This window comes from Pecten maximus, chromosome 5 (assembly GCF_902652985.1).
Source record: "Pecten maximus chromosome 5, xPecMax1.1, whole genome shotgun sequence".
NCBI lineage: Eukaryota > Metazoa > Mollusca > Bivalvia > Pectinida > Pectinidae > Pecten > Pecten maximus.
In genome coordinates, this window is record NC_047019.1 from 42,109,470 (window position 1) to 42,136,879 (window position 27,410).

Consider the following 27,410-nt stretch of genomic DNA (forward strand, 5'->3'; position numbering starts at 1 on the left):
TGCTAAGTCTAATTAAAACTTGTTCGTTTCTTTAACTGGCTGTATTAAAGCGCATGTGCGACTAACACACGTATATATAGTATATATCTATATGTTAAAGGTGTGTAGAATTATCTGGACTGCAGTGCAGTTTTGCAACTTGTAGCGCCCGCCGGTATGAGTCATTCCTTACTAGCTCGGAACACAACAAACCGCGTAAAATGAAAACACATGCCACAAGTGTCCAGGGGGAAAAAATCACCATATAGGTTGGGAGAATTCAACATATGTGTGTCGCAATTTCTATTTTGTTTTTCATTTACTAAGAAAATAAACTAATATTTGGAGTTTACTATTATACTATTATTATGTTTTAATCATATATATGTTTAATTATTATAATTTACGCGTATGTTAATAGATAAAGCTAAAACAAAGAAAGCCATAAATATGTTTCTCCTGATTGATGCCTAGGTCCACCCCTGCGCGAAGTATATGCGCAGTTGTCACCTACGTTGTCTAGATTCTTTGTGCCATTCCACACATACCACGGAGTGTGTCCTTTTTGAGTTTAAATTTTGAATTTTAACTTAAAAAGTATATTGAAAGTCTGGATAAGTTATAAACAGGTAAGTAATTGTGTGATTTGCAAGTGTTTTGGCGAAATTCTGTCAAGTATGGCCGGTATTCCTACGGCATGGCTAAAATGTCGGTACGGGTTTTGAATCCCTCGAATATTTGTCATAGTTTTAGTAACAACTTCCGGCCAATGCAATGTTTGCCAGGTGATTGGAGAATCATTTGAGAACTGTGCAGATTGTCAACTGTGACGGTGCAGCATGTTCGGGAAAATGTTGTTTCAACACGATAGGATTGTTATGGAGGGTGAGGGTGACCTACATTCGGCACCCAAAAACTGTGCATGGCGCTACGGTAGAGAGGTAAGCTTGTTGAATATGGCCACATTCACGGGAGGCATAGGCCTAACACAAAATCGAGCGTCTTGGGTCAGTTCACTGACTGTCAAACTGAAAAAACTTATGTTCGTTCTGTAGTTTTACTATGACTTTAGCTACATCTAGATTAAACATGCGTTTGTCAATACATATTTTAGATACACAGTGGCCCGTTTCGAATGAAGATTGAGCCAGGTGCACACCGTAACGGTAACACGCCATTTTCGTCCCATGTCACGGGGTATCCTATATGTAGCGATCGTTTTATTGGGACCAAACGACAATACCTTTTAAAGTTAGGATTTCGTTGTATCGAAAAAGCTTTAAATGAAATTAGGAGTTTGAGCGATGTAGGTGTATACATGATTTTCATCAGGCATATTAATGTGACGTGATGACACGAGATAAGACATTTCATGTCTGTCACACGCTACATGCTTTGTTTACATAATTTTACTTTTGTACTGGTCGCAATAACAACCGATGTGGTAGACTGGTATTTAATTATTTGAGGTTTGAATAAGAATATAGACTCTAGAGTAGATAAGAAATGAACCCCTTATCACATTAATATTTCCCATTCTGTATAATACCAATATTTGATTAAAAGAAAATTAACTAATTATACATCCTTGTAAAAAATTCTGACTCTGTTTTAAAGGTACTTAAAAGTTTAAGATAAGAAAAGCTGTATTCTTGTTGACATATTTAACCTGAATAATATTTAAACATAATTTTAAAGTTTTGAAATACAATATTATTGAGAGTATTACTGTTTTGATGATGTGTCTGGCATTGGAACTGTTTATTTCATGTAATGAAAACACATTGAGCATATGGTTTCAAACTGGTACATTTGAATAATAGCATGTATAAATCTAAACCTCAACATGTAAAAATTTGTTTTGTTATCTAAATTATTACAAGATAATTAGGACTGGTTCTAATTGTTCCTAATGAAATTAAAAAAACACCTAATCAATATTGTTTCATTTAAGACAAAAACTACCTATGTTATCATTAATCAGTCCATTTGATTACTGATATCAGTTTTGTAGCATATTGATTTGACGATTTCATTTACTGGTGCATGACACTTTTTAGATATATATATATTTTTTTACCAAAACAATGACATAGCCATTTTTGTGGAATGATGCAGGCTACCAGTTCCATCAGTTGACACACCAATTCAGGAACCATTTAGGAATTTGTCATAATTTATATAATATATATAATTACCTGGTGCATCACATGATTAACCTACAACTTCTGGTTTAAACCTTATTCTCAAAGTTTTGTGGGTAACAGTGTTTTAGTTCATTGATTTGTTATTCGGTTTGGAAATGTAGACATTCATCATAGCAGTTTACAAAGTTTACATTTTATGACTATACAAGTCTCTGTTATTGTTCGATATCCCTATAGGCTAGAAGTGTATAATGATGTTGCTTTAGTCAGGTCATCCAGTTGACCCATGAGATTTAGCAATTTCAGAAGTCGAATAATTATTTCTCAGAAATCTGAAGGGTCAAAACATATGTCAAATAGATATATGTGCCTTCAAACCCAAGAGTCAAATCTAATTATGGGGAGTCAAAAAAATATTCTCAAGGGTCTATTGGATGCCCTGTTTAGTCTGATATCAATATGTGATTATATCTTAGGAAGCTGTACTATTGTATGGGACATCTTATGCCAATATGGTGGTGTAGTGCCAATATGGTGATGTACAGAACTGACGGGAGACAACCTGATGAGAGTTTCATGTAGACCCCTGAACCTAGGTTTACCACCATTGAAACAGACAGCTATTTATATCAATTAGTGACATGTTTGGACCATCCAAATTTCAGGAATTAGTTGTGATTGAATGATAATCGTTTTAACTATTAAAGTGTTTAACATCACCTAATCGATAATTGATTATACTTTTCATTATATATCATCAATATATATTAACATTTTACTTTGTTTTAGATTAAACAAATTTCATAGCCTACATGTAGAATATTTATTAAAAATACAAATAGATTTTTAAAATATCTTTATTGGAAATTAAAGTACATTGTATTTTTGTCTTTGCGGACTCGGGTGACATTCGGGTGTGTGTGAAATGTTATAAATGAAGGACCAGAAAAGAAAAGGAGGAAGACACCACTGGCATGGATTATCATAGACATTAGACAAGTTTGAACGAAAGGAAAGTCGAATTGTGTACCAAAGTGATTGTTGCCCGAGTCCGCTTAGGTCTACCACAGAACTATTTGTCTTTATGAAGTATTTAGATATACATGTATATCCCATATATATAAGATTATTTGTATCAATATCTTATAAAATCTCTCTCTGTCTCTCTCTCTTCTTTCCCCCCTCCAACTCCCCCTTTCTCTCTGCCACTCTCTCCGTCTCCCTCCCCTTCTGTCTCTCTCTCTCTCTTTCTCTCTATTTCTTATAAAATTAGATTGTAAATATGTAAATAAAACTGCCATCATGTGAATTTTCTCTCAATGTAAAATTGTATCGGGAGAGGGCTTAATATAAGTTGGAAAACTTGTGCCCAATCCCTTTGTAACAAATTGTAAATTACAAATAAAATATGTTTAAATCAAATGTAGAATACATAACAAAGATGGTAACTGTAACATTTGAATTATATGCAAATTAAGTTGGCTATTTTTCAAGGGAAATTTGAAAAAGAAATTACGACAGCAATTAGAAGAATGTACTGATTTCATGCCTAATTATTAAGATATAAATTTCAATGGACAGTCATCCAATTATGTAACCAATTAACTACATAAGTAAGCCTTTCCGATTATAGTAATGGATATAAATTATCATAGTTGGCAACCATCATGTTTTGGAGTACGCTTGCATACTCATTTCTTTTTTCTCTAGATCCCTGCTGGTCACTTGATTCAGTCAATTTCTCCTGTAAATTGGTTGATAAGATCCAATACTTCAATATCAGGGACAGATGCATATTGACACAAACAGTATACTTATTATAATGAACAGGTTTACTGTACACTATTATGGCCTTTCAGTGGACATGATGTGGACACTAGTATACTGGTTATACTACTGTAGAGTGGACTGATTATACATGTCACTTACACACTAGCCTTGTGCTAGTTATTATCTAAGATCAGCTGTATATGTCAGTCTCTTGTTCTCCTAACAATAATTTGGAATATTATTTCCCTGATATACAATTACTGACCTCGCTGTGTCCATTAATTGCTGTCCATTGCTGATTGAGTCACTCCAGCAACTCTATCTAATTAAGATCGTTGTTACCCCACCATTTACAGTATAACAACAGTCAGTCAGACAAAAATAGGCATCCAGGGAGTTATCTCCCTTTGTAGGTGGGTTATGTATAGACAAGAGCAAATCTTTACAGTTGGTCAAGCAGCCTCTGATGGCAAAAGTAAGCATCTATGGGTCAAGATTATCTTTCATTAATGGCTTGACCAAGTCCATGTAAAGGACATCATGATTCCATGTGGTAGAAAAGCTTAAGCCAAATTTTGAATGTCAAGGTCTCAATGCAAGTTTAAGAGATAGCTATAATTATTTTCAGGAAACCCTGTTGAGAATTTCACGTTCTTTATTTCAGACTAGTATATACATATAATTATGTAATACTTGTGGTATTGGGGTTACATATATCACAAACAGTACATGAGGAATTGTGAAGATACCTAAGATTTTTAACACCCCTCCCCTTCTTACACATTCTTGAAGATATGAAAATAATAAATTAGATTATATATAATCTCACACATGATACAGACTTACAATGCAAGTTTTACATATGTATAATGAGTATATTGATACTGTCATCCATAGATTGACTTGTATTGACAGATTTAATAATACTAAATATATTACGAGGGAGATAAAAGTAGTTAATCCTAGTAAAACTAACCCTCATTAACACTCTTTCAAAATCTAATCCATTCCCATAGTTTATTTACACTTGAAAATGATGAAAATGACACTAGTACTACAGGTAGTAGAATGTGACATAAAATTATTTGCTATTATTACAGGTGAGAGGCAGATGACTTCCACATGGTCCAGTGATGACCTGTCCGCAGGAGCAAGCGGGATGACAAAAGCAGAGGAGGATCCCGACAGTCCATCCAACGATGATCTGTCAAATGATGCTGAGGGGGTGTGGTCACCAGACATCGAACAGAGCTTCCAGGAGGCACTTGCCATATACCCGCCTTGTGGCAGGCGGAAAATCATTCTGTCAGATGAGGGCAAGATGTATGGTAAGGGAAAATGTGTGATAATGATTGATGGCATAACTGTGTCCTTGAGATCAAGGAGGGAAAATTAGGCTAGAGATCAATGAGGGAAAATGAAAGGTAGAAATCAATGAGGGAAAATTAGACTAGAGATCAATGAGGGGAAATTTAAGGTAGAAATCAAGGAGGTAAAATGTGTGGTTGAGATCAAGGAGGGAAAATATATGGTCGAGATATTAAGGAGGGAAAGTGTCTGGTTGAGATCAATAAGGCAAAGTGTCTGGTTGAGATCAAGGAAGGAAAGTGTCTGGTTGGGATGAAAGAGAGAAAGTGTCTGGTTGAGATCAAGGAAGGAAAGTGTCTTGTTGAAATAAAGGAGGGAAAATGTCTGGTTAAAATCAAGGAGGGAAAATGTCTGGTTTATATCACACAGAGAAAGTGTCTGGTTGAGATCAAGGAGAGAAATTATGGACGAGTTTGTATATGCTAAATGTACCTTGTGATTTGTATTGATACAGATGTAGTGATGATGCTGGTATGTTTATAAAGTGCAACAAAGTGTGTACTTGTCTGGTATTTGACCTGTATAACACCTACATAACTGCATACAAATGTAAATAATATTGTACAAAGTTTATATTTGGTATTGACATTTATTACTGTGGACAAAAACAAGTGTGAAATCTAAACACAGCTATGGTATTGATATATTCTGAGTATGTTTAAAATGTTAATAATTGAGGAAGAGGAGTGGACACATTTTTGAAATTGTTTATATTGTAGCCTTGAGAAGTAAAGGTATACACATTCACCAGGTGATATATATTTAACCTGAAATAAGGTTACCTATTTCTTGGCTCACAAAGCCTGTGTTCAAGCTTAAGGTAAATATATAAACATACACAGGAGGATTACACTATTAAAATACACTAATCTGTACCACAGGGGCCATAGGTAGGGACAGTCTGTACCACAGGGGCCATAGGTAGGCACAGTCTGTACCACAGGGGCCATAGGTAGGGACAGTCTGTACCACAGGGGCCATAGGCAGGGACAGTCAGTACTACAGGGGCCATAGGTAGGGATAGTCTACCACAAGGGCCATAGGTAGGCACAGTCTGTACCACAGGGGCCATAGGTAGGCACAGTCTGTACCACAGGGGCCATAGGTAGGGACAGTCTGTACTACAGGGGCCATAGGCAGGGACAGTCTGTACTACAGGGGCCATAGGTAGGGATAGTCTACCACAGGGGCCATAGGAAGGCACAGTCTGTAGCACAGGGGCCATAGGCAGGGACAGTCTGTAGCACAGGGGCCATAGGCAGGGACAGTCTGTACCACAGGGGCCATAGGCAGGGACAGTCTGTACCACAGGGGCCATAGGCAGGGACAGTCTGTACCACAGGGGCCATAGGTAGGCACAGTCTGTACCACAGGGGCCATAGGTAGGCACAGTCTGTACCACAGGGGCCATAGGCAGGCAGGGACAGTCAGGCTAACAACTGATCTTGAAAATGTTGTCTTTCTTTTTCTGTCAACATATATATAAAAAAAATGAACTGATATATCTTTATTCCTTGAAATTGATGTTAATTAGATGTTATCTAGGTTGGTATATCCATCCTAATAAGATAGGTTTAATGTTGTCTAGGATGGTTTATGTGACATTTGAATGGCTGTAAGTATATTATATACACTAGTGATTCAGGTAATATCTAAGTATGTACACTAGTGGATCAGGTGATATCTAAGTATGTACACTAGTGGATCAGGTGACATCAGAACATCTGTATGTACACTAGTGGTTCAGGTGACATCAGAACATCTGTATGTACACTAGTGGTTCAGGTGACATCAGAACATCTGTATGTATGTACACTAGTGGTTCAGGTGATATCTAAGTATGTACACTAGTGGATCAGGTGACATCAGAACGTCTAAGTATGTGTCCACAAGTGGTTCAGGTGACATCAGCACGTCTGTAAGTATGTACACTAGTGGTTCAGGTGACATCAGAACGTCTGTAGTATGTATACTAGTGGATCAGGTGACATCAGAACATCTGTAAGTATGTACACTAGTGGTTCAGGTGACATCAGAACATCTGTATGTATGTACACTAGTGGTTCAGGTGACATCAGAACATCTGTAAGTATGTACACTAGTGGTTCAGGTGACATCAGAACATCTGTAAGTATGTACACTAGTGGATCAGGTGACATCAGAACATCTGTATGTATGTACACAAGTGGATCAGATGACATCAGAACATCTGTAAGTATGTACACTAGTGGTTCAGGTGACATCGAAACATCTGTACGCTAGAGGTTCAGATGACATCAGAACTTCTAAGTATGTACACTAGTGGTTTGGGTGACATCAGAACGTATGTACACTAGTGGTTCAGGTGACATCAGAACGTATGTACACTAGTGGTTTGGGTGACATCAGAACGTATGTACACTAGTGGTTTGGGTGACATCAGAACATATGTACACTAGTGGTTTGGGTGACATCAGAACGTATGTACACTAGTGGTTCAGGTGACATCAGAACGTATGTACACTAGTGGTTCAGGTGACATCAGAACATCTGTAAGTATGTACACTAGTGGTTTGGGTGACATCAGAACATCTGTAAGTATGTACACTAGTGGTTCAGGTGACATCAGAACGTCTTATTATACTTGGTCTGCTGAAGCCAAATATAAATATATCTCTGTATTACACTCTAGATATCAGCATCAAGATGTTTGATATATCTTAACACCTTATATATTTTTATAACACTTCAGATATCTATTTGGTTATTTCATATTAAAACTTAAAAATATATATACACATCAGTGATCTTAAGTCAGAAAAAAGCTGTCAATACACAGGCAAGGTTAATATAGTAGAGTTTAAAAGGTTTTCATATTGGTATATTTCTCGAATTAAGCCTGTTTTTTCCTTGACATTCAAATGTGTTGTTGAAGAAACACACCTGATCGTACTACTGTCTTACCACATATGAACCAAGTAATAATTGTTCCATTGTGTTTTCATTGTTCTGGGATCTACTATGAAATCTAAGAATGATTTTATTGTGGCTTAAGTCTTTTTAAAAAGTTTTTCGTGTGTAGGCGTATTGACTAAACCTGTTATTTTTAGACATTATATAAGCCTGCCCACTAGCTTGTCCACCATTGTATTATATTACCTATCCCGTGTAACCACAAAATTAAAACTCACCTGACGTCAGAAAGGGAAAAAAAACATGAAAATATTTAAACTAAAAAGGATAAAAGCCTATTATAGATAGGTACACTTATAACAACTTGCAATGAGAAATATTTACCTGTAAAACAGTCTTCCCCACATAAAATCTGACAGGTAGTACTTTCTCCTAATATAGTAAAATGGGACATTGTAATTGATTCTTTGTTTAAAAAAAAAAGGAATAAAAAAAAACATACTACTCCAATTCAAACTTTTGGGTAGTATTTTTTTATCCTCGATGTTCTTAGGAGTAATGGGGATTACAGGTCAACGTAACTGGATATAGTAAAGAGCAGAGAATCAGTTCTGTATCTAATCTAGGCCAGCAAGTACAAGACATTGGTGATTTAAAATTCATGTTCTATTTTTTATAAACTACCTATGTGTGTAATAGTAGTATTACAAGCTGAATGGAATACATGGAAAGAGAACCTGGCTGATATTTGTATAGGGGTATAAAATGTTCCAAACGGAGTAGGGGATGAGTCATTGGTGTGACTAAGCTGAGCGGCCTACAGAGAGATAGGTTGTGTATAAGGTGTACAGAGCCCTAGACACCTCAGACAAATTACCCCAGGCCACTATGTATCATTGGGTGACATTTTAGTTAACACTGATTTTTTTTAAGGAATACACTTTAAAATCAGCAGTCTACTACAAACAGAAGTGGGAGGTAATGGCCTAAAAGTTGTAACTTTTTTTTCTGTTAAGTTGTGTCACTGGTTTCCTGTACACATCCAAACATTATCCTGTATTTACCATTTCCTTACAGGTAATTACATTTACTTTGATTTTGAAATTTTCTCTTGATTTATTTAAGTGCTTTAGTATGCCTGCTTTTAGACATCAGTTAATGGTAAATTTATGAGGTCATTACATAGGAAACAGCTCCACATAGAAAAATGTATGCAACAGACAAAGGCTAACTGTCATTTCTTAGATTAAAACACTTAAGATATGATATTGCCATTCAATCAACACTAACGATACTTGTCAGTTTTTAAAACAGATATAGGTACTCTATATCAATGGTTATAGGTACCCTATATCAATGGTTATAGGTACCCTATATCAATGGTTATAGACTGTTTGTGTCTCTTGGGTAACTATCTGGTCCTCAGCCAATCCCTGATAGGGTGGATTACTAACACCAGATAGGGGACAGGCCCAAGATAGGCATGGCAGGGTGTCACCTCCTATCAGGTACACATAGCATTGTCACCAAACACCTCAGCAGACTTGTTTTAAAATCTATTGATTATCTATCCTGGTCATCTCAAGCCGATAGCTGTCCAGACTGGAGAATCTGTCACTTGCCAAACACTGGTTTGACAGCGAGGCTAAAATTAAACCGATACGTTTAAATTGATTGGGGTTTTTTTCAGCTTCAGAGAATATTTCAAAGATATGAAGAAAAAAAATAAAAATAATTTTAACACTACATGTAGTGTTTTGATTATAAATTTTGGTGTATTTTTCTCATGTTGATTGCTGGTAGATGCAACTGTCAATTTGTCAAAAAAAAAACAGCTGTGAACAATCACTCCACTGATGTATAGGCACCAACAAAACCCCTAAACCTGTCAGGTCAAAGGTCAGCTGGCAATGATGCATTACAGGATATAATAATTTATTTAAAATCTTATTTCTTCACAGAATACAGAACATAAGATATACAGCACATTACACACATTGTCGACTTATATGTATACCTATGTGTGTATGTAAGTGACCTAGGTATGATTGTGTATGTAAGTGACCTAGGTATGATGGTGTAATAGTGACCTAGGTATGATGGTGTAATAGTGACCTAGGTATGATGGTGTAATAGTGACCTAGGTATGATGGTGTATGATAGTGACCTAGGTATGATGGTGTATGTAAGTGACCTAGGTATGATGGTGTATGTAAGTGACCTAGGTTTGATGGTGTAATAGTGACCTAGGTATGATGGTGTAATAGTGACCTAGGTATGATGGTGTATGTAAGTGACCTAGGTATGATGGTGTAATAGTGACCTAGGTATGATGGTGTATGTAAGTGACCTAGGTATGATGGTGTAATAGTGACCTAGGTATGATGGTGTAATAGTGACCTAGGTATGATGGTGTAATAGTGACCTAGGTATGATGGTGTAATAGTGACCTAGGTATGATGGTGTATGTAAGTGACCTAGGTATGATGGTGTAATAGTGACCTAGGTATGATGGTGTAATAGTGACCTAGGTATGATGGTGTAATAGTGACCTAGGTATGATGGTGTAATAGTGACCTAGGTTTGATGGTGTAATAATGACCTAGGTATGATGATGAGTGTTTAATGACCTTTATATGACACTGTATAGTTATTGACTTGGTAAATAAACAATGAAAAACCAAAAAGTGATCCCCTACATAAATTTTTACATGCTGTCGATATGCTACATGCCAAAGCCTCCCATCCCACATCTCCAAATTGATAACAAAATTCACTCCAGATATCAGTTATGTAATTTTTTATTGAGTTTCCTGTTTATATTTATTATACTTGAATGTGAAAGTTAAGGATATATATCTATATATCCTGTTCATGATCATAAAGGTGATAAGGGGACAAGGGCAGATAACTCTTCACTGGTGTAGTATTTTGGGTCTACTTTCACAAACATTGATATTGAAGGGATGTTTGCTTCTCTTTAGGAAGGTGTTATTGAGATTAATGAAATTATCTGAAGTTTTGGAATTAAAGGAACCTTCTTGGAAACTGGAGCAGCTTGTTATTTCAAGTCAGTCGTGTCAATAAGACATAATTAATTTTCTTCTTGTCAGGTGAAATGGTTATAAGCTTTATGATAAAACATCAATATTACAGAGTCATAAACAGGCTTTACTTCACTTTGAATGGTTTTATCCTGTATCTAACATGACTCACTCTACATATAGTCACTTGATCTAATGAAGCCGGTGTAGGAATTTAAAAAAAAATGAAATTCATCCTATTTAAACTCATAACTCGAAAAATTATAACAAAATGCATTTCACTATTACATATACAGACCCCTGTGACAAGATTTAATACGATCTCTGTGACAGATTTAATGAGATCTGTGACAGATTTAATATGATCCCTGTGACTGATTTAATAAGATCTCTGACTGATTTTTAAGGCCCCTGTGACAGATTTAAGAAGACTTGTTACAGATGTGTATCACTAATTGATATGTAATTAAAACATCACCTATAGAAGCCAGTGGAATGATAGTATGGTTGTACTGAAATCTTCATTCTCTAATCAAGTTTAAACAGATTGAATTATAACAGTCAAGTAAAACAAATTGAAGTATGATGAAATACAGTTGTCTGTTGTTATTTTACTTTTTACAGGTCGAAATGAATTAATAGCCAGATATATCAAACTGCGAACGGGAAAAACCAGAACAAGAAAACAAGTGTCATCTCATATACAAGTGCTCGCCCGCCGAAAAGCCAAAGAGATTCAGGCGCAACTCAAGGTACCTCATGTACGGATCAAAGTGACTTATTTTTGGGGGGCGATGGGAGTAACTAATTCTACTAATAACTTTGTTGTGCAGAAGTTTCTCACTAAAATCACTAAAACTCTGATAAAATCTCTTATAGTTACATATATGTGTATTGTACAATCATTGGTCATTTTAGCATTAGTTTGTCGTTTAAAATGGTGTACATAGTAATCATATAACAATGAATTTAAAAGTAGGAGGAAACCTGTTATACCATTAGACAAATGTTTCTACTGTGTTAAATTATACAGTTTTTCATTTGTGTATAGACTTAGTAAAGAATGGGTTTGATTTAGGTTTCTGTTTAGATAGGTCTCATTTCAACTAAGTACAGGCTTAAACAAGGGGTCCATATCAGATGATACAATTAAGATTATTTTGTCATAAAGAACTAAAAGCAGTATCCCAGTTCGATCATCGGTGTATCATCAGATCAGGATGAAAAACAGGAAATTTTTATGAATTATGAAAATTGACACACCTCCTTTAATGATCTTCATATTGACTTGAAATTTTGTACACATCTTCAATGTAAATAATGTACAGTACTTAAGAATAAAAAGAAAAGCTAGACTCAAATATTTTTTTTCTGAATTGGCACTTTGTAATTTTAGATGCCAAAGCAGGGATACAAGACATATCTGGATTTCTTGTTAAAAATCTTCAATAAATTATTTGTTATTGTGAAGTTTTATAAGTATATTTTAGCATGATCAGCACTTGGACAAAATGGCATGCGTGTGTGTGTGGTTTAATTTAGAAACCGCAGGTCTGACTGACATCAACACTAGTAATACTGTTGCTCCATATATTTTGTACTTGCACAACTTTCATCACAAGTTTCACGGTAATTTATTATTAATACTGTGTATTGTTATCTCGGATTTCGTTCGTAAAAAGTTTTCATCTTTATGAATGAAGTGTAAGATTTAAATCCAATAAATGTTCCATGTACAATCAGTTAATACAACCGCTATGACAATGCTTGAATCACCTGTATTAGCATGAGGAGAATAAAAGCCTTAATTGTCCTACCTGTAATAAACTAATTCATATTCAGTGCACGTCTGTATTTCCTGTGTTACCTGTCAAAGTAAAGCATCATATGGCCTACGAGTGACAGGTGCCTCAGGACTAAAATACAAACCCCCTGTAACTCAACACATGTACGTCACGTTCTTTACAACTCGGTTGTTAAATCTTAAGTGCAGAATTGTCATAAAATTGTACTAACATGCATTAAACTGTATTCAGATTGTATACATCTTTAGATGTATGTTGAATGGACTGACAAAGAGACATTTTCATTTTGATATACCTGTTGGAATATTTTAGGATTCACAACCAATATCGTACAACACACCGACTTACCAGAGATTATATAGCTTTCACATTGTACCAGATGAAATCTGAATTTCATTTATGATGTTTCGTAGCAAATTGATATTGTTGGCCATTACTGTTGATCAGTCAGACACCTTGTTTAAACAAACTTAAAACCTGAATACATATATAGTCGAACCTGTCTATAAAGGACACCTAAGGGACAAGGCAAAAGTGTCCTTTATAGAGAATATACATTATGTCTGTTACAGATCTCCGTGATATATATTTACCATCTATAGCTGATTTATATTGAATTTTAGTGTTCAGCTCCATCTCCTCCGAGCTAAACAGCCATAAAACTCTATATCCGGAGACATCTTAATGAATTATATACACCAATTAATGTAGGTCACTGTGACCTATAGATACATCTTAATGAATACAATGATATATAAAATGTAGGTCACTGACAATTATATGGTATATGTAGATAATTTTAATTGATATGTATACACCAATATGTAGGTCACTGTGACCTATATTTAGATAATCTTAATTGATATTTATACACCAATATATAAAATGTCTGTCACCATACTTTGTTTCATCAACTTAAACATTTTTAGTTTTCGATCATTAGACTCGCATCCATGTAAGCGCCATTTCAGATCAAGTGGAAATGCTGAGACATTTCTGGTTTTAAGTCTGTTGAATAGAGATATTGGAATGTATTAATATTTACTTTACCATGCTTATCTAGTCATAGAGATCTCGGCTTCTAAACTGTAATATGAAATATATACTTGGATTGAGACAGCTACAACTCAAGGCAATTAAGGCAAGAAAAATATGAAAGAAAACAATAATAATTTTAATAAAGAAATGACTTCAAAAGTATTTTACAACAAAGTTATAAGAATGATATTTTGTGTTATTTCCTTGCTTTAAGGATATTAGCTTGAGTATATATGTATAAGCTGAGTATGAGACAGTTTATGAACATAGACCTGTTGTATGGGGAACTGTTACATAATACATTATTCATTGTGAAGCATTGTTATTTATACTGTATATAGCATGGTTGTTTCCTAGGTGTAGTATACTCACATGTCTGGTATAGAATACCTTGTGGTACACTTTATACATCAGCACTTCTACCAACTTCACCTCCTTCAAAAACTCATATTTAGATTATCAGAATAAAGAAACAACAGTGGTATTGAATTAACATTTAAGATTATCAGAACTTTTTAGAAATTCAAAAAATATTATAGTCTAGACAATTCATCTTGAGCATATGACTGGCCACAATTTAATTAACACATTAATTGACAATTAAAAAACAACATATACATAGACTGTTCTGTCTAGAAGAAATGAGATTTTTGTTGGATGTGAGGTTGGTGTCACCCTTGTATACAGATATATGTGCCTCTTGATTTACAATCTGCTTTAATGTGTTTACCAGACTATTCCTATGCAGGATCAGGCAGCCAAGGACAAAGCCCTACAAAGCATGGCCTCCATGTCTTCTGCCCAAATAGTGTCTGCTAGTGCTATTCACAACAAGGCCTTGGCCCAGGGGCTTGGAATCGTCCAAAATATGGGAGGGGTCAGGCCGTCCTACCCCTCCCCCGGGGGACCACAGGTAACTTATTCTACCATCCTGTCAGAGCTGGCCTCATAGCACTCAATAGTTGTCTTTCTACCTCCTAAGTACACTCAACATGGCACCTTGTCATAGCCACCTCTCAAGTATGCTCATGACCAACATGGCTCATAGCTTCCTCAAATTCAAACATAAGTCCAACGAGTCCATGTTGTAGTCACCTCAGACATTATGACCACCATGGCTCTTAGCTACCTTGAACTCCAGCATTAACTTGAACGAGTCCTTGCATGCCTTAACCACCTCTGACATAAACTATGACCAACATGACTCTGAGCTATCGCATACTCAAATATGAAAAATGATATCAAAGCCAGCTCCAACATAGACTCGGCAAGCCTATGTGTCATATCTACCTCTGAAGTTGATTCATTGAAGCTCATTGCTTCAAAGGTAAACTCATTGACCATCCTTGCCTTATCTCTGTTATTTTCTACTTAGTTTTCCAGCAGTCTGTGTTTCCATAAATTGGGGAAATCTGGATCTTAATGAAAATAGGATGATATTCCTCTTTTTTCTACCTTTTTTGAAAAAAAAACCAATAAAAACTGTTTTGGACTGTAAATAATAGAAAAAATCATCATTGTATTTACCTCCAAAGTAAACTCAACAGTTCCTAATATCCAATCTATCTTGTCTACTTCCAAAGTTGACTCAATGAGCCATTTATACACATCCCAGACAAATCTATTGTTAAGTTTGTAGTTGGATTGAAATATTTTTTGTCATTTTACAGTAAATTTCTATTGGATCAACCTATCTCCAAAAAATCACTCACAATAATTTGGTGTTTTGTTGTCTGCCTTTATCTCAAACTTCCATACAATAGTCACCTTGGATTAGATGATATGAGACGTTAGTTTGAGGTCATGATGAACCTTTTGATTCTGTAAATGGACAGCAATGGTTTGTCACAGCATATCCAAGTTCAAATATATAACCTTTTCAGATATTAAGATATCATTTCTGAAATATTATCTTAGTTAGGGAAATCATCTTGTGAAAAGTGAAGAATTGTTGGCGAGTTGATAAGCTGTCAGCTGACTGTACTTGAGGTATATCTGACTACTGTGTGATACTGTGGGGTTACTTCTATAAGAATGCTTGACTGTTGTTTCTCATCATTTCATGGTTTAGATTTCATTTTTTAAGAAATCAAAACATTTTATATTATAATTTAAAACATTATGTATATTATAATTTTTATGTTAGGTAATGCATGTTTGAACTTTGTTGTAATTCTAGTACATCTTTAATTTGATCTTTGACCGAGGGAGCTGAATAGGCAACCATCTGGAACAGAAGGACCATATCAAATTAATTTTGGAGATAAAATGTCACTTTTCAATGGAAGCCATTTTCATGTTATGTTTCAATGTAATTGTGAAAGAGACAAAACTTGTAAGAGTTGTGATATGGTCTTAGTCTGATTAACAGCTTTTTCTAATTAATTTCAATCCATTAATTAATATTATTTTTGCATCAAAGTTTCTAATTAAAAGTATGTGTTGAGTTCAGTCATATTTTCCTTCCTCCATCATGCATGACTGTATTGTCAACAATTCAGAGTATATTATTCAATCTTGTCAAACCTGTGTTATAAATATTTTGACCAGTCTTTGTTTCTATTTAAAATCGTTGCTGTTTTCCTTGCTAGTCCTCTAAGATACAATATCAACCCTTCAGATTAGCCAGTCCTATGGGAGATGTCCTTCTCCTAGCCTACCAGGATACTTGTCATAACAGTAACACCTTGAACAGTATTATCATCTGGCTGTTTTCAGTTAACAGTGATGATTTCAAGAATTTGGTGTGTAAATTCCAATACATGTATTGACAAGTTTTGATGTATAAACTGATTCTTTTTGCATGCTTGATCAATTCTTTGAAGATTTGATGTCAGAATGTTTTTTTGAGTTGTTAATTTTGTAGGTTTTAGTTTTATTTATTATTTTGCTGTCCTTGATGTTTCAGTTTTGGCATCAGAATTCTCTGGGACCTCAAGCAGAGTAAGTAGCACCAGTGACTATGTCACATGTATGTGACTTTTCACCTTAACCACAGCCATTACATGTGTGATCTTCACCTCAATTATGGCAGTTACATGTGTGTGTCCTTCACCTTAAACACGGCCATTACATATATGACCTTCTCTTAGTTTTCACCTTAACTACGGCCATTTCCATGTTTGTCTTTTATCTTAAACAAAGCCATTACATCTGTGTGACCTTCACCTTAAACACGGCCATTACATCTGCGTGACCTTCACCTTAAACACAGCCATTACATGTGTGTGTGACCTTCACCTTAAACACAGCCATTACATGTGTGTGTGACCTTCACCTTAAACACAGCCATTACATTCATGGCCCTTTCTTAGTCTTCACCTTAACAAGGACCATTACCATGTGTGTTACCTTCACCTTAACGTGTGTGTGTGTGACCTTCACCTTAAACACAGTCATTACATATATGACCCTTTCTTAGCCTTCACCTTATCTATAGCCAATACATGTGTGAGTTTTTGTTTTCAAAATGTTTTGGTAAGTTTTGATATTTATTTGTAGTTTTCCTTGAAATATAACAAAACCTTGTTCTCCAAGGAACATTAGACTTGTATATGTATGAACGCATTTTTGTTTCTCTCTGAAGTCCCATTAATTGGTGAAATAACTTATACTAGTGCTTTAACCAAGATAATGTTAACTATTCCGTGTTTAATCCATATCTCTTTAAAGAAAGTCTATAACCTCTTAAGATCTCATTATGTACATTAGTGTATGATAAGATTTTGTAAGGTATGAGATTTTTGTCCCATTGTAGCAGAACTACAATGGTAACTGAAGGTAAGGTTTTAACAGGGTCAATGAATAAGTGGTAAAATGCAGATAAATAAGTTTTAGTTTGTACATTAACAAATGCTAATATTTCCCATTTCTCTTTGGATAACCTCAGGTTCAAAGTGCGAAATCACAGACATCTCTTCCTAAAACACAGTTTCACTATCCACCATTTCACCAGCCCCAGTTTTACAGCATTTCATCAAAATGAATCAAATAAGGATTTCTTACTATTATATCAAAAGTTCTGTTACACTTATAGTCTTGTCCCTGATAGAAGGTTTGGTGTATTACATTATAAGATATGCCTACAGTTTCAAACATTCATCTTTCCCCCTTCCTGTATTACAGCGTGAAGCCCCCTTTTGGTGCATCAGGTTATATAGATGCCAAGCCGCCAAACTCCATGAACAATGAAATGGTTGCCCCAGCATGGCAGGGTCGTTCTATAGCAGGGCCTAAAGTTCGCCTCGTTGAGTTCTCAGCTTTTCTGGAACAGCAGAGAGATCCAGACTCGGTAAGTTAGTGTACAGTTCCCACAATTTCTGTAATTCATTCTGTACAAAATTGTTATTTGTACGCATTCTCTGTTCTATCTATTACAAATATTTCTACATATATTACCGTTTCTGTACAATTTCTCTTTTCCCTTTGCAGTACAACAAACATTTATTTGTCCACATTGGTTCCAACCCTACTTATTCTGATCCCATGCTGGAAGCTATTGACATTCGACAGATTTATGACAAATTTCCAGAGAAGAAAGGTGGATTAAAAGAACTGTACGATAAAGGACCACAGTCAGCATTCTTCCTTGTTAAATTCTGGGTGAGTTATCAAAACAATTGTATGCTAGTATTGCATGTTCTTATAAATATAGTTATCAGAAAATTCTACTATTTTCCATCTCTCATCAAATTCTGGATGAATAATCATAGAAAAACAAGATGAAACAGAATGTCACAGCATGTAACTTTTGAAATAAGCAAACCTGATATTAGTCTGCTTACATTGTTTACTTACTGGTTTTCCTATTTCAGGCGGACATCAACACAAATGTTCAGGACGAGGCCGGAGCGTTTTATGGGGTTACGAGTCAGTATGAGAGTAGTGAAAATATGACCATCACATGTTCAACCAAAGTGTGTTCATTTGGGAAACAGGTCGTCGAAAAGGTCGAGGTACGCTCAACATTAGGGATTGGACATGATGTATCTTATTTGTATTAACAGTATATAGTTAAACAAGATTAATGACTGGTATTACCTGAAATAATATATCTATGTAAAATAATCCACTTTTTGTCTGTTTTATCAAATCCTTGACACTCATTCTGCCTTTGTTGTAGACGGAATATCCCCGGTTTGAGAGTGGTCGTTTTGTGTACAGAATACACAGATCTCCCATGTGTGAATACATGATCAACTTCATCCACAAACTTAAACACCTACCTGAAAAATACATGATGAACAGTGTGCTGGAAAACTTCACCATTCTACAGGTTAGCTTTCCTCTCTGTGTATGATAGTGCAGTTAATGGTATGATTGATTATAGTATGAATTACTGAAAAATAAAAATAAGATTTCCTTTGATTCAAACATCAGTAAGTAATGAAATTCTTCTTGAATACATTAAAATACACAAGTTTTATGTACTTAAAGAATGACGATCATACTAAATATTGTGTTATGTATTACAAAGTTCCTAGTTTGTTAGTTTGTTGCGATTTAGTTTTGTGTTGTATATATTGATGTATATTCCAATATTCTCTAGTAATCTGAAACGTTTCCCCTGATTCTCTAGTAATCTGAATTATTTTCCCTAAATCTCTAGTAATCTGAAACATTTTCCTGATTCTCTTTTAATCTTAAACATTGCTGTGATTATCTAGTAATCTGAAACATTTTCCTGATTCTCTATTAATCTCAAACATTGCTCTGATTATCTAGTAATCTGAAACATTTTCCCCAATTCTCAAGTAATCTGAAACATTTTCCCCAATTCTCAAGTAATCTGTAAAAAATTTCCTGGTGCTCTAGTAATATGAAACATTTTCCTGATTCTCTAGTAATCTGAAGCATTCTCCTTTTACTACTATCTTTGTAAATAGCAATTAACAGCTAATATGAATTAGTGTATGTTAGTTGTGTACTTTCTATAAATGTGAAAGCCCTGTGTTTGTACAGTGTACAATGTTCTGTACAGTGTTCTATGTTCTGTACAGTGTTCTATGTTCTGTACAGTGTACAATGTTCTGTACAGTGTTCAATGTTCTGTACAGTGTTCTATGTTCTGTACAATGTTCTGTACAGTGTTCAATGTTCTGTACAGTGTTCTATGTTCTGTACAATGTTCTGTACAGTGTACAATGTTCTGTACAGTGTTCTATGTTCTGTACAGTGTTCTATGTTCTGTACAGTGTTCTATGTTCTGTACAGTGTTCAATGTTCTGTACAGTGTTCAATGTTCTGTACAGTGTTCAATGTTCTGTACAGTGTTCTATGTTCTGTACAGTGTTTGAGAGACAGATGGGTTATTTTATTGTTGACCTTACTTCTATTCGTCTAGGTCGTTAGCAACAGAGAGACTCAGGAGACACTTTTATGTACGGCCTACGTGTTTGAGGTGTCAACCAGTGAGCACGGCGCACAGCACCACATATACAGACTGGTCAAGGACTGACCGCCTCAAAGTGATAACTGACATGTAGTGAACATTTCACTTTAACTACAGCATTTAAGTGCCACAGTCTGAAATGACTGTTTAAGAGTTATCTCCTCACAACTTCCTGTAGAACTGAGAATCACAGGTTAACTCTCCACAGAGAAAGGTCACACAGGAGTGGCATTACCTGTTCATGCATACCTGTGGCCTTTGAGACTTAGTAGGAAGAAAAATAAGGATTATTTCTCTGATTCCAAGTCCAACGGCTGGACACTGTCGGAGCTCTTCAATCACATCTGGAACGAAAAAACCATATTTCCGTCACAAAAAGCTGCAAAGTTTATGAAGAGTTCATCTTATCAGAGGTTGTACAATGTAAGCTATAAGCTGATAGTTTTGTTATGGACATAATATTGCTTAGTTTTAGTTCTTCTTTAAGGATATCTTAACTAGTGATGAAGTTCCTACATATTGATATCTGTTCAGTGATGAGGTTCTTATGTAAGGATATCTAACCAGTGATGGGGTTCTTATGTAAGGATATCTAACCAGTGATGAGGTTCATATGTAAGGATATCTTAACTAGTGATGAAGTTCTTACATATTGATATCTGTTCAGTGATGAGGCTCTTATGTAAGGATATCTTACCAGTGATGGGGTTCCTACGTAAGGATATCTTATCAGTGATGGGGTTCCTACCTAAGGATATCTAACTAGTGATGAGGTTCTTATGTAAGGATATCTGATCAGTGATGAGGTTCCTATGTAAGGATATCTGATCAGAGATGAGGTTCTTATGTAAGGATATCTGGTCAGTGATGGGGTTCCTATGTAAGGATATCTGACCAGTGATGAGGTTCCTATGTAAGGATATCTGATCAGTAGTGAGGTTCTTATGTAAGGTTATCTGACCAGTGATGAGGTTCCTATGTAAGGATATCTAACTAGTGATGAAGTTCCTATGTAAGGATATCTAACTAGTGATGAGGTTCCTATGTAAGGATATCTAACAAATGATTAGGTTCCTATGTAAGGATATCTAACCAGTGATGAGGTTCTTATGTAAGGATATCTAATCAGAGTTGAGGTTCCTATGTAAGGATATCTAACAAATGATTAGGTTCTTATGTAAGGATATCTAATCAGAGATGAGGTTCCTATGTAAGGATATCTAACTAGTGATGAGGTTCCTATGTAAGGATATCTGACCAGTTATGAGGTTCTTATGTAAGGATATCTGGTCAGTGATGAGGTTCCTATATAAGGATATCTGATCAGTGATGAGGTTCCTATGTAAGGATATCTAACAAGTGATGAGGTTCTTATGTAAGGATATCTGATCAGTGATGAGGTTCCTATGTAAGGATATCTAACTAGTGATGAGGTTCTTATGTAAGGATATCTGACCAGTTATGAGGTTCCCATGTAAGGATATCTATTCAGTGACGAGGTTCCTATGTAAGGATATCTGATCAGTGATGGGGTTCCTATGTAAGGATATCTAACAAATGATTAGGTTCCTATGTAAGGATATCTGATCAGTGATGGGTTCCTGAGTAAGGATATCTGTTCAGAGATGAGGTTCCTATGTAAGGATATCTGATCAGTGATGGGGTTCCTGAGTAAGGATATCTGTTCAGAGATGAGGTTCCTACATAAGAATATCTGATCAGTGATGGGGTTCCGGAGTTAGGTTATCTGTTCAGAGATGAGGTTCCTATGTAAGGATATCTGATCAGTGATGGGGTTCCGGAGTAAGGATATCTGTTCAGAGATGAGGTTTCTGTGTAGGGATATCTGACTAGTCCTTGAGGATATATCCAACCAGCGATTAAGTTATGTTGTGATGCAATAATAATACACACATGAAATGTGTGCTGTCGTAAGAAGACAACATATTGTTATTACATATGGGCTAAGTTGTTCAAAGCATTATTAATATAATTAGATTTCATTGCAATATGTTTTTCAATAAAGGATAAACATGTGAGAGTCCAACTTTGGCAATAAAGGTTGGTTTCCTTGTTGGATATCGTACCGACTTTAAAAACAATATGTAAAGATTACTGGTGTAATTCCTTTGTAACTGTCGGGTACTGTTCACCAGTTAACAATGGTTTGAACAACTTGGCTCAGATGAATTATAGACCTCCCACCAACTTTATAAAATCAAATATATATTTTTGTTAGCAGTGATTGTATAGATGGCAATGGAGGCCTGTGTTATGGTAGTTTATTTGTTATGAATATTGTATGAATATTGAAGAGATCATTTGAATTCATGAATAGTTATGGTTACTTATGCATATTCAGCAGTCACAATGGAGTATTGTTGTTTGATTTGTTTATGAGAAATAAAAATGTTATTTTTAACAAAATCTGTTTGAGGACGGTGCTTTAAGAGAGGATTATGTAGTAGAAATTGTAAGGACACCTGTTAATGATCTCAAATTTATCATGTTTATCATTTATCATACTGCTTGTATAACACACGCACTCACTTCTCCATAGAAATATGGAAGGAAATTCAATCACAAATCATTATTCATGAAAAAATACATCAATTTATCAACATGAGCTTTATATAATTGATGTTGATTTAAATGGTAAATAATCAATTGTTTCACAATTGATTGTTAAATAGATTCAGTTAATTGATATGAACTGTTTAAGCTATGATGGTTTTAAATAATCATGTTATGGTCCTTAGCTGAAACATCCACTTATTTTATTAGTCATGTGATCAAATATTCGCTGCAGTGCTCATGTGACCAATAGTCTCTAATGATCATGTGATCAGATAGTCTTGGCAATGGTCATGTGATCAGATAGTCTCGGCAATGGTCATGTGATCAGATAGTCTCGGCAATGGTCATGTGATCAAATAGTTTCGGCAGTGATCATGTGATCAGATAGTCTTGCAGCACAATCTCCTCTCTATATTACAGATGCAGAACAAATGTAAATATATATAACAACTGTTTAGCACTTGTGTGTTTGTACAAGCCAGGATGTGATGCATGATAATAAATTCTGATTTATGAGACTTTCAGTATGTTAGGAAGCTCCCAATGACAATGCTACAACGCGTGTCAGGTACACCACTATTGTCATTGATGTAGCTGTTTTCGGTGCTGATCCCAGTAATAATATTAATGGAACTTAACAGAATTTTAATAGAGGGCAAATTATTATTCTTGACAATAAATCGAAGATTTTCTGGTTAAGATGTATGTTATTGCTTTAGCCATTGTGGGCACTTGTTTGATATCAGTTTTCCTTATTTACAGTGACACTGTTAAACTCTCGTGTTCACAAACTAGCACGTCATAGAATAACCAGCATGTCATAGAATAACCAGAAACCTTTCATATTGACTCACTGTATCAATTTGGAAACTTTGCTTTTCTTGAACTGCATCACAGTGCATGGTCAAAATTTGAATTTAAATTAAATCATTTGATTTGTTTGTTATTCTTTGAAACAGGGAATCAATCATATTTCTAATTATTTAACATTTTAGAAATGAATTGTAGTCAGACTATTGGAGTATAGAATAACAAAGCTATATAGTGATACAATATTTGTTACAGAAGTTTTTTTATTCAAAAAAGCTATTTTTAAACTTTGAACAAAACTGCATGATCTTTTTTTTTTTATAATCTGTTTTGCAGGGCCATTATTGGTTCAAATTTTATCACAGTAGTTCTTAATCATTCTGTAGTGTATTATACATTGTGATAATGTAATCCAAGTTATAAATTCTCTTTTGTCATGAGAGATAAAGCCAAAAAAGCTTTATTTTTTCCTTCAAAATTTGAAGTTTTGCCATAAAGAAAACCTATGATAGGAAGGGTAAACTACTGCTTGTACCAATACCATTAATGTAATATGCACATTCTACATAGTCTCATCTTAACAAATGTCACTACGGGAAATTTTACCTTTCCTTTTTATCTGTGTCTTAAAACCTACGAATGCAACACAATTTTGATAGATGTCGATTTGTATGGTACAAGAACTTGTACGTAATTACTGCCTTATAGATAATCCGCCCACCAGATTACTAGAACTCTTTTATTATATTTCAGAAAAAAAAGAGTTTTTTAAGCTGTATGAAATATATGTGAATATTTTTATTGTAACACGAAGAAATTATTTATACACTGCAAGCATTGTAATTTGATGATGTACGTGTATTTAAATACCCCAAAACCCAGACCATTCTAAAATAGTCTTTATGTTGAAGGTATGTTTTACTGTGAAGTAAATTGATTGATTTGAGAATTTGTATTATAAAACCAATATACCAGATTGTTACGGGATGTGTGTGATATACATATCATCTGTGTAAGAGAGTTGTATACATGTACTAATAGTTTTACTTGATCTGTGTAAGAGAGTTGTATACATGTAATCATAGTTTTACACTGTTTTTGAACTGAACTACATCATGCATTTCTATGTCTGTATTTCCTTTTAATGCTGAAGGATCAAAATCACATGGTTTAACATAAAATATCACGCTACTGAATGGTGTTGTATATGATAACATTCTAGTTGTTGTTATCATGATGTTGATATTTTAATAATGTCACTAAACTTATTTTGGCATATGACACTGTATGCATAAAATTTTCTGTCATCCTGTCAATATAGTAAATATTTTCTTGTACATATTCACGCAAGTTGTTCAATTGTCTAGTTATAATTTTTATCAGATTGTTAATATATAAGATAAAATGGTCATTGTTTGGTGCATTTTATTCATTTTATCATCAGCCATTATAACACGTACATATTATAACATCACTGATTCATTTTATGCAAAATTGAGAGTTTTAAAACTACTGATCAATCCTATAGTCTACAACACTGGAACATTTATTTCAAAACTACATATAGAATAGGTTGTAAGTGGAAATGGTGAACTTAACTCGACTTAAAAAAGTCAACATAAATTTTAACTTTTTTATGTGTTAATTCTACACCACTGTAGATTCTACATATGACATAAACCTGTTTTATGTTTTACTAACATGTACCATGTTACCAGATACCAGTGCCTTTTGTGTACTCGCAGCCCTCCAGACACTTACTCCGATAATAAGGCAGATGGACACGCTGGCCCACCATCCAATTTGTCCAGCAATGTCCAGTAGGGGGCAGTAATAGTCTAATGTTTACATTTGATTGGTAAAATACAGTTTTTTATTAAAATATTTACAACTTCAAATGGTTTCATCTTTATCCTGGATTATTTTTTATTCAAAACATAATAAAGATGAAAAGGCATACATAAACATGTTTTCAGAAAGACTTTGATATCGTGACATGTTGATGGAATATTATTGAGGTGTTTTATGTGTTTTTATTAAAAGTATGCAATAGTTATCACAGAGGCCAAATACAAGAGTTTATAATCTATGTACTACTAGGGACTGGGAGACCGGTTACCTAGAATTAACATACAATGTATGTAATAATTTGGTGTAAAAATAAGCAATACAGGTTTTAATTAATTTTGTTGAATGAAATTTTGTTGGTTTGTAATAGAGAAATTCATTTATGTTGATGTTCATTGAAAACCATTTTAATGTGTTACTTGTGTGTTCTTGTTTCGTGGTCACTTTGATCAGAACTTCATAGAAGTATTCAATTTGAAAGGTGTTGTAATGGTTTTTCCCCACAAATTTTCACAATTTTTGAGTGTGATTAGTAATTAAGGAGAAGTAACTCTGACATTTATTGGGTATTTGAAGTGTTGTATTATAAACCAATGTAGTGCTACTGGAAGGTATGTGATATCAAACCTAAAATTGATGCAGATTTTCTTGCCTTACATTGTAAATGACATCTTTCTTACAGGTTTATATCATTGTTTAAACATTCAAATAAGAACCCACAGATATTAATGTAAGTTTTTAAACTGTTTACAGATTTTCCATGTAAACAATTTGACCTGGATTCATGAATGTAAATCTGTGAGGTATGACATTTCTTATAAGCACATAGTATTGGTTCAGAGAAATGCATATTAAAGACATTGAAAATCTTCCGTGTACCCCAGTATGAGTATTGTTTACGGTACTAGTAAAGAGAGGAATTGACAAAATCATCGGTGCTGAATTAGAATATGCAAATGACTTTTTGTAATTCTGCTGTTAAAAGAATACATCATTGTTTGTGTTTAGTGTTACTGGTGTTTTTTTCTGTAATTATTTCTTTACAAGTGACCTCAAAGTTAATTGTATGAGCCAAAACAATACATTAGGTTTACTTGACTGACAAGTTTGTCACTGCTTCTAGATTTCATACATCAACCATATTATCATTTCATACACCAATATCTTGGTAACAACTTTATTCCTAAACCTCTATCTCATCATATCTAACATATGTATCCTGGTGTGGATTAAGAACATCTGAACGCTTTTGTTATATCACACATTTTAATTCAAATCTATTTATGATGAAGGTGATTATAAAAAGTGTCTGTTAATGGGTAGTTAATTGTTAAGTATAACTTACACCAACACTTTGGATGATTTGTTTTTAACATGTCAATCTAAGGGCTACATTTTTTTGATAACTTTGTCGATACATAATACCTGTCTGAGGTATATACACTGCTTTTTCTGTTTCCACAAGAATGTGTGGAGTTCTATGTTTATGGTTGGATAAAGTTTATTTTTTAATATTTGATGTTAGCTATAAGTTTGTTGTACATTAAGAGTTGAGATGGCTTTGATACCTGCCTTTACCCGGTTATGTCCCTTGATGGATACCGCCCCTGTTGTCCCCATAGTCTATGTACAGGTCCAGTGATCACCTTATACTTTTTGAATGGAGCTTTGTTTTTCTGCTGTACTTTTGTATGAAAAACAACAGAAGGTAAACTAAAGTATTAAAAATGAAATAAGTTTA

General features: G+C 34.6%; 1 protein-coding gene across 4 annotated transcripts; it reads left to right on the forward strand.

The window, feature by feature from the left end:
- The first annotated feature begins 492 nt into the window (after window positions 1–492).
- On the forward strand, window positions 493–27,410 carry LOC117328074 (transcriptional enhancer factor TEF-1-like). Of its 4 annotated transcripts, XR_004532827.1 has the most exons (11): window positions 493–608; window positions 4,997–5,224; window positions 11,825–11,961; window positions 14,777–14,956; window positions 16,952–16,986; window positions 18,169–18,334; window positions 18,475–18,645; window positions 18,858–18,998; window positions 19,166–19,318; window positions 20,387–20,975; window positions 21,042–27,410. XR_004532827.1 is itself a non-coding variant. In XM_033885411.1 (10 exons), exons 2-10 carry the CDS (start codon window positions 5,008–5,010, stop codon window positions 20,498–20,500), a joined length of 1,314 nt encoding a protein of 437 aa, XP_033741302.1. In that variant the 5' UTR covers window positions 493–608; window positions 4,997–5,007; the 3' UTR covers window positions 20,501–27,410. The 4 variants fall into 4 exon arrangements, 3 of the variants coding, with proteins under 3 accessions (XP_033741302.1, XP_033741305.1, XP_033741303.1); XM_033885411.1 differs by having other exon boundaries at window positions 20,387–27,410; XM_033885414.1 differs by having other exon boundaries at window positions 11,825–11,952; window positions 20,387–27,410.

Bases quoted from the DNA above. Each gene is read 5' to 3' on its own strand.
- LOC117328074 (XM_033885411.1), top strand. From the start codon at position 5,008: ATGACTTCCACATGGTCCAGTGATGACCTGTCCGCAGGAGCAAGCGGG. The intron at 5,225-11,824 runs GTAAGGGAAAAT...TACTTTTTACAG, and splicing joins AGATGAGGGCAAGATGTATG to GTCGAAATGAATTAATAGCC. The intron at 18,335-18,474 runs GTAAGTTAGTGT...TTCCCTTTGCAG, and splicing joins AGCAGAGAGATCCAGACTCG to TACAACAAACATTTATTTGT.